This window comes from Herpailurus yagouaroundi, unplaced genomic scaffold (assembly GCF_014898765.1).
Source record: "Herpailurus yagouaroundi ecotype Mexico unplaced genomic scaffold, PumYag 162, whole genome shotgun sequence".
Classification (NCBI taxonomy): Eukaryota; Metazoa; Chordata; class Mammalia; order Carnivora; family Felidae; genus Herpailurus; species Herpailurus yagouaroundi.
Window position 1 is genome coordinate 62,910,959 of NW_024412403.1, and position 11,700 is coordinate 62,922,658.

Consider the following 11,700-nt stretch of genomic DNA (forward strand, 5'->3'; position numbering starts at 1 on the left):
CAACGCATCACTTTTCAGACACTTCTGGTTGAGGTAATTCACAATTCACATCTCCATTCCAGGGGCAGAAGTGGCCCATTGGCAGCCAACACCTCCGGTGGCTGGAAGATGGCAATGGGGACCTGAGAGGGTACCAACAGCATCTGAGACAAAGAACATAGGACATCTCATCTGCAAGGCATAAGTAGGGATGTAGAGATGTAGTGAAAACTTGACTGACGAGCAAAGAGAGAGCCAATATTGTGAACTAATTTTTTTGCTACCTCTTTTTGCTTTGGTAGGCCATGTATAAAATCTGAAATAGATACTACTTTTTTTTACTTCATTCACTAAAAAAATCTTGAAATAGGAATACAGATGATGCCTGACTTAATAATGATTTGGCTTACTATTTTTTGACTTTATAATGGTGTGAAGACGATATGCATTCAGTAGAAACTGTAATTTGAAGTTTGATCTCTCCTTAGGCTAGCAGTATGTGGTACGATCCTCTCATGATGCTGGGCAGTGGCAGAGAGCTGAAGTTCCCAGTCAGCCAGACGATCACAAAGGTGAACAACCGATACACCTGAGACAATTCTGCACCCATACAGTCATCTGTATTCATACAAGCATTCTGTTTGTCACTTTCAGGACAGCATCCAATAAATTACATGAGATATCCAACACTTTTATTATAAAATAGACTTTGCGTGAGATGATTTTTGCCCAACTACAGGCTAGTGTAAGTATTCTGAGCACGTTTTAGATAGGCAAGGCTAATTTATGATGTTCAGTAGGTTAGATGTATTACATGCATTTTTGACTTATGATTCTTTTTTTAAAAATTTTTTAAACATTTATTTATTATTGAGAGACAGAGAGACACAGAGCATGAGCAGGGGAGGGGCCGAGAGATGGAGAGACACAGAATCTGAAGCAGGCTCCAGGCTCTGAGCTGTCAGCGCAGAGCCTGACGCGGGGCTCAAACCCACAAACCACGAGATCATGACCTGAGCCGAAGTCGGACGCTTAACTGACTGAGCCACCCAGGCGCCCCAACTTATGATACTTTCAAATTATAATGGGGTTTCGGGGATATAACCCCATTGTAAGTCAAGGAAGATCTGTAATATAAAATTAGCAAAATGGAAAAGGCAGTACTATTATTGAGGGCTCCTGATTTGAAGTTGGTTCTTGAAGATGAATATGACTTTTATTCTGATTAAAGGGAACCTCTTCCATCTTGAAATCAGAGTCCACAAATGTATCTTCTCAGTACAATTAAAGAGTCTTACTCCAGATATCATGCTCCCTTTTATTTTTCCAGTGAGAGTGTTTTAACATTTTTTAAATGCCTTTTGACCTTACCACTGGTTTTATCTATTGTCAGATTTTTCACATTAATGTTATCTTCCTAGCCTCTAAGACAATGGAGTTTATAAAGGCTAGAGACATGCAGCTAAGCCTTTCTCCCAGCTAGGATTCTCCTCACCTGGGCTACTGTGAAGTGAAAAGGGGGCAATGCAGAGTTGAACTCCTATTAGATGGCATTTTGAACTATTTAAAAAATTCCCCACAAAAAAAAGGGGAAAAACTTAATTTCTAGGCTGAACTGTTTCTGATCATCATTATTAGCAACACTCAATATCACAGCATCACTTTTCTATCCCTAATGTGACCTTTCTCCATATTTCTCAGTGTCCGAGGAGCCACGGATTGTTCATGCTGACTCCCAATCTTCCATTCCTCCTGTGGACTAACAGAAAGCTGTGTCTCACTAGATCTCCAGCTTCCACTGCCCATTTGGCACGTAGTTTAGCTGAGGGGAAGAATGAGGTGGTGAATTGCCTTGACTGTTATGCTAGAGTAAAACTCCTCCAATTTTGTTGTCATTTTTAACCTTTAAAAGTTGACTTATTCATTATGAGAATGGTAAGAAATGCTAACACTGTTTAATTTTATTCATTTATACCATCTTTTCCCAAAAATGATTTAGGGCAACTATGCAAGACACATAAATTGCAATTTTTAAAATCTTTCTGCATGTTTATAATGGGGGCAGAAGATAGAACACTAATTTTTGATGGTTTGGCAGACATTTTCCTTTTTTTAAAATTTTTTAACTTTTTAAATTTACATCCAAGTTAGTTAGCATATAGTGCAACAATGATTTCGGGAGTAGATTCCTTAATGCCCTTTACCCATTTAGCCCATCCTCTTTACCACAACCCCTCCAGTTTAAGAGTCTCTTAGGTTGTGTCCCCTCCTTATTTTTATATTATTTTTGTTTCCTTTCCCTTACGTTCATCTGTTTTGTCTCTTAAATTCCTCATATGAGTGAAGTCGTATGATTTTTGTCTTTCTCTGACTAATTTCACTCAGCATAATACCCTCTAGTTCCATCCACGTAATTGCAAATGGCAAGATTTCATTCTTTTTGATTTGGCAGACATTTTCTACTGAGATTGTTTAAGAAGTTTTCAAGGCCAGTCAACTTGTATGTTCTTTGGCTTTTGTTTTAATTTTTTCAAAACAAAAATCTCTGGGTCATTTTTCTTTCAGAAAAGAAAGAATGAAGGGAAGAAAGGAAGGAAGGAAGGAAGGAAGGAAGGAAGGAAGGAAGGAAAGAGAGAGACCAAAAAAACACTGACTTTCATTTCAAACGTTAGAGATCCTAGATTCTTTCCCAACTTCTGTAACTGAATTTATTATTATTTATTAACACATATACTAAATTTAACTAAATTTATTATTATTTATTAATACATCACGTGTATCCTTATTTTCTGATCAGAGTCAGAGACTACAGGAATATTCTAGGGGAGAAGTCCTCTTAATCAATTATCTGAGAAAGAAGTTTTGTTTTTTGTTTTTTGTTTTCCTTTGGGAAATGGTTCTTATCTTCCTGGGATAAGAATATTAAACTTGATGGGTCTTTTTTACCCAAATCTCACAGGTTGGTTTTAAGTCTCAATGTACTTCATTCTGCATTTAAAATTTTATGAAGTCCTTTCAGATTTCTTGTTTCAACCTCCAAACAACCTGCAATAAGGTGGAATAGTCATTATTCATGTTTTTATAGAATTTGTATAGATTTTATAGAAAGGAAAAATAACTTCTTTGAGATCATATGACTAATTGGTGGCAAAGTCAAGGCTAGAATACAAATCAGCTTGGTTCTAGGCCTAAACTTTTAAGAAAAGTAAACATGTGTATGTAGTTTCAGATGTCATTGGGACCCCACCATCATGCTGCCTTTGAGTTTTCTCTTTGGTTAAATTTTTGCTTGCTACTCTTTAAAATCCTCAAGTGAATAGTGTTAGAAGCAATAGAATTATCCTCTCTTTCGAAGGCTCAAAAAGCAAGAGGCGGGGGGCATAGGTAATATTTGCATCATTCTGCTGACATGAAAATGGTGTATCCTAGCTCAATGCTTTGAAAGAAATTTAAAATGTAAAACAAGATTTAAAAAGTGGCCAAAAGTGGAGGTCAAAATGTGGATCCCAGTGCCCACCAAAAGCCATGATCCAGGCTCCGGATTGACATCTGGCACACAGCTCCAGCGGAAGACCATGTAAGTGACAAAGGGATATGTGTGAGTTAGCTTCAGAATTTTTTTTGTTACTTTCCTTTGAGCCTTTGAGGTGATAACGTTTAATATTTAAGAAAAGTGAAAATAAAAAGGGAAAGCAAACACCCCAGCCTGGAGTGGTTGGTAGAGTAATTGTAGGCATGGCCCCAGGATGATAGCAGCTTCTATTTAATCAATGTTGACAAGGCTGGGGAGAGCTGGGCAGGTCCCAAGAGATAATGTTTTACTCGGAAATCCACTCAACCTAATTTCAGTAATGTAGGGCTGAGGAGGGGCCTGGATTGGAGCCAGTAAACAGGGCCATTAGAGCTCAGGGTAGGCGATAGCAGCTGGGAACACCGCCATCCCTCCAGCAGCACTGCAGCGGAACTGCCTGACTGAGCACGCGAGCAGCCGCTGCTGCATATGCTCCTGGTATCTGCTCCCGACAGAATGTGCAGACGTGCTATTCTCACCCTTTCGAGGAAATGAATGGGATGCATCAAGTCAAGAGCTGCTTCTAGACTCTATTTCAGTAAGGATCAGAGAGCCAATTTGCATACATCTTTCAAGCACCACTGTGAAAGCATCCACCTGGGTCCCCTTACTGTTTTAAGGCTACCACCACACTATTTCAAATACAGAAAGAAATGACTTCCATCTTTATTGCTGGTTTTTTTTTTTTTTAATGTTTATTTATTTTAGGGAGAGAGAGTGGGAAGAGGAGCAGAAAGAGAGAGGGAGACAGAGGGTCTGAAGCGGGCTCTGCAATAAGAGCAAAGAGCCTGATGCAGGGGTCAAACGCATGAGATCATGACCTGAGCTGGAGTCAGATGGTCAACCACCTAAGCCACCCAGGTGCCCCTTTATTGCTGTTTTAATGTGGTCTTGATCTTCCTTAGGAATGATGGTTGTGGATTGAGAATGTGAAAGTTACCAGGGTTTTCCGTATTTAGAAACTTATTAAAGATACTCAACTTTACAAATCCAGGAGAAATTATGCCCCTTTGGGCTGAGTGCTTCTTGTCCAGCTACGACTTTTTCCTTTACCCCTCCTTCTCCAACAAATAATGCACTGCCATATAAATGTGCTAGTGATTAACTGGTGTATAATTTCCAGGAAGGTAGGGATTCTTATCTTACTTAGTGTTTTCATTGCTATAGCACCACTGCTATAGTTGAAACATGTAGAATGCACATAAGCTCAGGACCTTTCACTGAATAAATAAATGAATAAATGAGCAGCACACTTTTTCTTCCCTTTTTTAGTATGCTTAACTCCAGAACATTAAGAATACATGACTTTACTTTCCATGATGCTTTCTTTTTAAGTTAACACAGAAATGATAAAATTCATGGAGACTTCTAATGAACATGGTCATTCCTAAGAGGTCTTTGGGTCTGAAAGAAGTAATGTTTTTGTCAAGGCTAAAATGCTAGTGCCAGAGAATTTTACAGGTCTTTACCAGAAGCTAACGTCACCTGTTCAAAGTGACTATATATAGTTTTTGAGAATTTAAATATTTAATAATTTAATATATATAATTACAAAACACTGCCAATTTCATTAAAAAAAAATACTCCCCCCCCCCCCTTTTAGACCAAACTACTAAAATGCATCATCAGTTTTTGGATTTGGGTGTTTTGGTTTTTTTATTTGTTTGGGAGGATACATTATGCCTCATAATAAAACTGGATTTGTGGGGCTGATCTCCCTTGGTGAAGACTGATTTGGGGGGGAGAAACCATTACTAGGTATTGAATAGTAATGACTGTTAATGAAAATACGTTCACTGGTCATCTGGTACATGCATAACCTATGATTCATTTAAACTTGCCTTTCTTGTAATGTCTTAATAATATTAGGTTTCCATGTTTAATATGAGCAAAATCGCTATTCAGAGCTAAACTGAAAAAGAAAAAGCACTTTCTACTCTTTAACTTGCTGACTTTCAACAATCACATCAATGACTTCAGGCTTTCCCCTTTTGCCAGTTCTGGGCCCATTTACTTGCACTCACTTGTTCTGTGTCACTTGGTCTGAAAATCTCATTCAGTCTTTAGCTTCCACTGCCTCTTCGCCTCTTCGTAAGCAATAACTGTCTCAGAGGGAGGTTGATCCTCTAGATGGGGAATGTGATTATTTACCCTAATTGGATCATGATAATTGGAGTGACCAGCTGGCCTCAGCCATTCATTTATCTCTGACACTCACCATGGTGATCAAAGTTTTTGCACAAAATACTAAAGATTACATATTAACTCATCCCTAGCATTTATAATTATGTAATTAGTGCCAGAGAGTGCCAAGACCAGATTTCATATTGTTCAAGACTAATCAAGATTCTTCCCTCCATTCTGAGCTGCTTGTATTAAGACCAGTTTTTGAACTGTGTAGGCTGCAGGCCTAGGCACCTGTGGACCCCCTGCTCCGGTTCCCTCTCTGAGCCCACCCATCCTTCTTGGGCAAAGATAAGGGCAGGGAGAGGAATCTAAATTAGAAGCTGCCTAGATGTCTCTGTCCTAGTTTGAAATTCACTGCTGCCATTTACAAACAGTACAGACTTAGGTAAGTAACTTCATCTCACTAAGTACCTCAGCTTCCCCAACTGTAAAATGGACTGATTAAAGAGCTGTAAGGATTAAATGAAATGACACAAATACATGTAGAATTGTTGTGAGCTTATAGGAGGTGCTCAACTATGTTAGCTATAGCTAAACACTTTATACAAAGGGCCAGGAAAGTTGTCATTTGTGATTTTTTCCAGGGAGTGAGGTTGCTGAATAGAACAGGTAAGAAATTGTAGATATAGAAGTATATGGTCAACATCACTTATTAACTACAGTGACTTGTTTAGAATTGGCATTCGAGGGAGAAGGAACAAGTTAGCAATATCCAGAAGTTCTCTCTGGCATTCACGCTCAAATGGACCCATTTATACATAACTTGGATTCTGTTTCCAATAACTTCCCTTTGTCTAAGGTTAAAACTTTTCACAAACTCATACGCAGTCTCCCTTCCAAGTGGATCTGGTTAGAGCAGGCATGTGCTTCGTATTTGATCACCATTTCCTTCATTTGCATGTAGGCTTATTGTTGTTTGCTTGTTTCTGTTTTTGTGTATGCTTTAAAACATATATCATTATGAGTTCTTGTTCTGCTTTTGTGGTTGTGGAAGATTCTTACTTTATATTGTTTCCTTCCTCCATATTTTTCTCCCCATAATTTCCTGGTGGCCTATAAAAATGTAGCTGAATCCACTGACTTGACACATATTATTTCTACCAGCTAGTCATCCCTACATCTAACACAGAGATGACTCCTTTGTTCAGTATTCAGTAATATCAAGTAAATAAAAAACTAATCTTATCTCGTATAAAATATAATATGTATATAATTATATGTATTCAGTTGAGTTCCAGCTAGTTGACTGACATGTTCCCTTTTGTAGTCAACTAATTGAACTTCCTCAGTTTTAATTTTATGTTTTTTATTTTAAATTTTGGAGCCAACAGTTTGTTTTTAATCTCAGAAGTTTTTTAGATTACTAAAAGCCTGTGGACCCTAGCTACCTGTTTCTAGTGCTGAATAAAACTGATTTGATCTTGACCTTCTCTGGTCGAGTTTGACCACCTGATGTAATGGGAAACTGAGACTAGTAGAAGTTCTAGGTTTTTGTTCTGGCTAGGTCAGGAGAAAACCGTATGATTTAGGAAAACATCTGGACTTTTGCTTCTTCATCTATGAAGTGAGGATGTCTATCCATTCTTTCATTCAACAAATGTTTATTGAGGGCCTTCCCTGCACTAGGTTCTGTGCTAGACACAGGGGGTTCAAAGTTGAGCAAAAATGAAGTTGTTGTTACCCTTAAAGAGTTATGTCTAGTGACTGGATGTTCTTTGAGGCCTCTCTCCCTGCCATTCTATGATTGTGGATTTCATTGTCTGTTAAAGGTATATTGTGAAAGACTTAAATGAGTCTTAAATGTTTTTTCCACCTCTTCTCAATATCTAGAAAAATGTCTGGCACATTACAGGTGTTCAATAACAACTTATTGAACAAGTAAATGAATAAATAAGTATATTTCAAATATTTTGAAGCATTTAAAAGAAAGAGTATGTGGATATTGAAGCTCTCTTAACAAGGAGTGGACAGCAGCACTTCCTGCCAGAATAAAGAGATGGGTGCCATTTTCACTCTTTCTCCCAGGCCCAGGCAAAGGATGACAAGAGAAAGTACAGGCATTTGGGAGAATTTAACCTGATTCCACTCTGACAGAAGACAGAAAGTGTGGCTGCTTTTCAGAATTACCTGAAGCTTTGTTCTTTTGTTTTTCCTTTTGGAATGTTCTTTCCTTTTCTATAAACAGACATTCTGCTTCCACCTTTTCTCTCAAGTTCCCCAGCCTCCCTTAAATCTACCTCATAGCTCCCAAGTTTTTATTTCAGGTAGAAAGGCTTAAAGTCTTGTCTTGTTCCTACACCTGAAACTTCTATATGCTTCAGGCCAGTTTAAATTAATGTTCTGTTTTTTTTTTGCAGTTTGAAGAGGGCACTAAATTCATTGTTTCCTGGGTGATACGGATAGTAAACCACCTTGGGGATACTTGTAGTATCCAAAAGTTTGAGTAGAGCTAAGGAACTAAGTAAATTCTCTGAGCAAATTCCAGATTGCTATAAAAAACAAACAAACAAAAAAACAAAAACAAAAAACTCACTGAAATAAACCCGAAAGCTTTCTTCTGGCAGAAAATTAGCTGATTCATTAGTTCACCAGAGTTCTATAATCCACAAGGGACAATGCTGGTACATAGAGTATTACAATGATCAGAATTGAGTTAGTTTTATACAAAAATTTTTCCTGAAAAATATGACTGGTATCCCAGTTCTTTAAGAGTAATAATGGTCGCGGGGCGCCTGGGTGGCGCAGTCGGTTAAGCTTCCGACTTCAACCAGGTCATGATCTCGCAGTCCGTGAGTTCGAGCCCCGCGTCGGGCTCTGGGCTGCTGGCTCAGAGCCTGGAGCCTGTTTCTGATTCTGTGTCTCCCTCTCTCTCTGCCCCTTCCCCGTTCATGCTCTGTCTCTCTCTGTCCCAAAAATAAATAAACGTTGAAAAAAAAAAAAAAGAGTAATAATGGTCGCTTAAGAAGGCTAGGCCCAATAAAATGGCTTTATGAGTAATAGTAGGTAGCCTTACTATAATAATTACATTTGGAAAGTGACTGATAGCTACAAATTCCCAAAATAAATCAGACTTAAAAATTTTGGTCAAAAATTAGTCGTTGTAACATTAAAATGAACCATCATAGCTGCTACCTTATTTACCAGTCCAGCCTCATTTGATTCTAAAACTCAAATTTATTTCCAAGGAGATAAACATTTTCTGCTACTGACAGATTTAAAAGAATATTATTAGATGGTTGTTCCAAAGAAAGAATTCCAAAAATATATTTCCAGCAGTTGTCTTATTTGTATGTAGATGTTGAACTTCATCTGAATATAAATATAGAGTTGACTGATTTGAAAGAAACATACACTTATGTGAACTCTTCTAGCGGTCTCTTAAAAGGCCTCGATTTCTTTAGTCTCAACATCTCTCACTTCTTAGGATGCTTGTAAAGTTGATCCTTGGCTGGAATCTAGGAACTTGAATTTTGAGAAGGGTCTCACCATTTCCTAAGAGTCTTTATTGTGCCTAAACACTTGTTGCAAACAACGTGGTTTATGCTGAACATCCATTTTCCTTCTGGGAGTCTGGAATTGGTACATGCTAGGCAGAGGGTGCCTACATGGCCAGCCCCCAGTAAGAACTCTGGACTTGTGAGCTCAGATGAGCTTCCCTAGTGGCTGACATCTCATACATGTTGCAGTTTATTGCTGGAGGAATTAAGCACATTCTGTATGACTCCATAGGGAAAGGGCTCTTGGAAGTTTGTGCCTGGTTTCCTCCAAACTTCACCCCATACAACTTTCCCTTTGATGATTTTGTTTTGTGTCCTTTCACTGTAGCAAATTATAGCCATGAATAGGACTATATACTGAGTCTTGTGTGTCTTTCTAGCAAATTATTGAAACCAGGGATAATCTGGGGGACACCCAACACAAGGAATTTGGGTTAGCAATATGGGTGATTTCAGGGCAAAGGAATTCTCTTTCCACTAGCTGGCGTCTTAGTGAACCATCTGTCACATGAAATCAGTTGACTGAGTTCTATCAGGAAACCAGGCAGAAAAGTTAGAAAATTTGCCTGCTTCCTGAGGAAGAAACTATCCTTTAAAAAGACACAGTCTTCCATGTTAAACAAAGCACATTGCCTTATGGATAAGTATATTCAGTTGGAATATTCTTGACTGCAAGAAACTAAAAGCTACTATAATGGTTTAGTTTAAAGTTTATTTATCTCACATAACAAGAAAAAGTCTGAGGTAAAGTTGTCTGAGACTGATAGGTCACTCAATGATAGTTTTTTCTCCTTTCTGCTCCACCATCCTTAGTGTATAGTTTTTGTCCTCATGGTCACAAGATAGCTGCTATACTACCAGGTATTGTCTGATGTCTCAGTTATCAGGAATAACAGAAAGTAAAGCAAAGACCTTCTCTCGGGTCCTCCTCAAGGAATTCTATCTCTAATTGGCCATCACTGTGTTACATGGATACCTCTAGCTTCAAGGGGATCTGTAAACTCAATTATTTTACTTTCCAGCCTTTATGACACCACTAATAAGAGGTGAGAGAGTTGGAATGGCTGTTCAACGATCCACAGAAATTATCTGTCACAATCAGTTTGACATGGATTGAAAAGAGATACAAGCTTGTTGTCAATTCCTTATTTGAAGAGCCTGTGTATGGATATCTTGATCGCAAGGCTGAGAGATTAAAGACCGTGGTAATTTCTGTTTAGTGGCTCCTTCCCCTAATATCACAGCTTTGTTCCTGAGCTCTTCCATACATGTCACTGAAGAGCCTCCTGGAGGTAAACCCTTCTGAACTTGGAAATTATATTAGTGAGATAACAATGATCTCTTTTTATCTTAAATCTCTTATGAAATGGTATGAAAAAGAGACATGCATTGCACTATCATATGAAGAGATGAGACAAAATACTAACCCCTTTCTCCCCTTCCCGCTCTTGTTTTCTTCCTCAGAAGCTGTAGATGAAACCAAACCTAAGGAAAGTGCCCGGCAGGATGAGGGTAAAGGAGAAGAACGTGAGGCGGACCAAGAACATGCCTGAACTTTAAGAAATGGCTTTCCACGTCCCCACTCTCCCCTCTCCTGAACCCTGTCTCTCCCCATCCCTCTTCTCAACTCCACTCTGAAGTTCCCCTTCCTGTCCTGCTCACGTCCGTGAGTCTGTCCTCTCCTACCCACTAGCCCTCTTTCTCTCTGTGTGGCAAACATTTAAAAAAAAAAAAGCAGGAAAGATCCCAAGTCAAACAGTGTGGCTTAAACATTTTTTGTTTCTTGGTGTTGTTATGGCGAGTTTTTGGTAATGATGATCCAATCATTTCGGGAAATTCTTGCACTGTATCCAAGTTTTTTGATCTGGTGCGTGTGGCCCTGTGGGAGTCCACTTTCCTCTCTATCTCTCTCTGTTCCAAGTGTGTGTGCAATGTTCCGTTCATCTGAGGAGTCCAAAATATCGAGTGAATTCAAAACCATTTTTCTTTTCCTCCTTTTAATGTGATGGAATGAACAAAAAGGAAAAAAATCAAAAACCCAGTTTGTTTTGAAAATAAATAAATAAATAAATAAATAAAATAAAGCAAATGTGCCAATTAGCGTAACTTGCGGCTCTAAGGCTCCTTTTTCAATCTGAATATTAATAAATCATGAGAGTAATCAAACTCCAGTGGCTCTGTGTTTCTTTTCCTCATTAGTTGATTTGACCTAGTGCCGTCTCACATTTCATCTCTCTGGCTTCCCAGTCTGACATCAGTGACCCTGATAAGGGAAAGAAGGATGAAGCCTAAGCCTCCAGTCAGGACCAATCGCTTTGGTCCTGGATGGGATTGTTGTGTGCTGTATTAGTTTGCTGGGGCATTATAGCGAAGTACCACAGTCTGGGTAGCTTAACCAACATACGTTTATTTTCTCACAGTTTTGGAGGCCAGAAGTCCGAAATCAAGGTGTTGGCAGAGTGGGTT

At 38.7% G+C, this 11,700-nt stretch overlaps 1 protein-coding gene across 2 annotated transcripts in view; it reads left to right on the forward strand.

Annotated features, from left to right (window-relative positions):
- Positions 1-11,400, forward strand: part of GAP43 (growth associated protein 43) — a 128,020-nt gene extending 116,620 nt beyond the window's left edge. For both annotated transcript variants that reach the window (XM_040485012.1, XM_040485011.1), the window contains exon 3: positions 10,699-11,400. In XM_040485012.1, the coding sequence (XP_040340946.1) occupies positions 10,699-10,787 (89 nt within the window). In that variant the 3' untranslated portion in view covers positions 10,788-11,400. The remainder of the gene's footprint in view (positions 1-10,698) is intronic.
- The last annotated feature ends 300 nt before the right edge of the window (positions 11,401-11,700 follow it).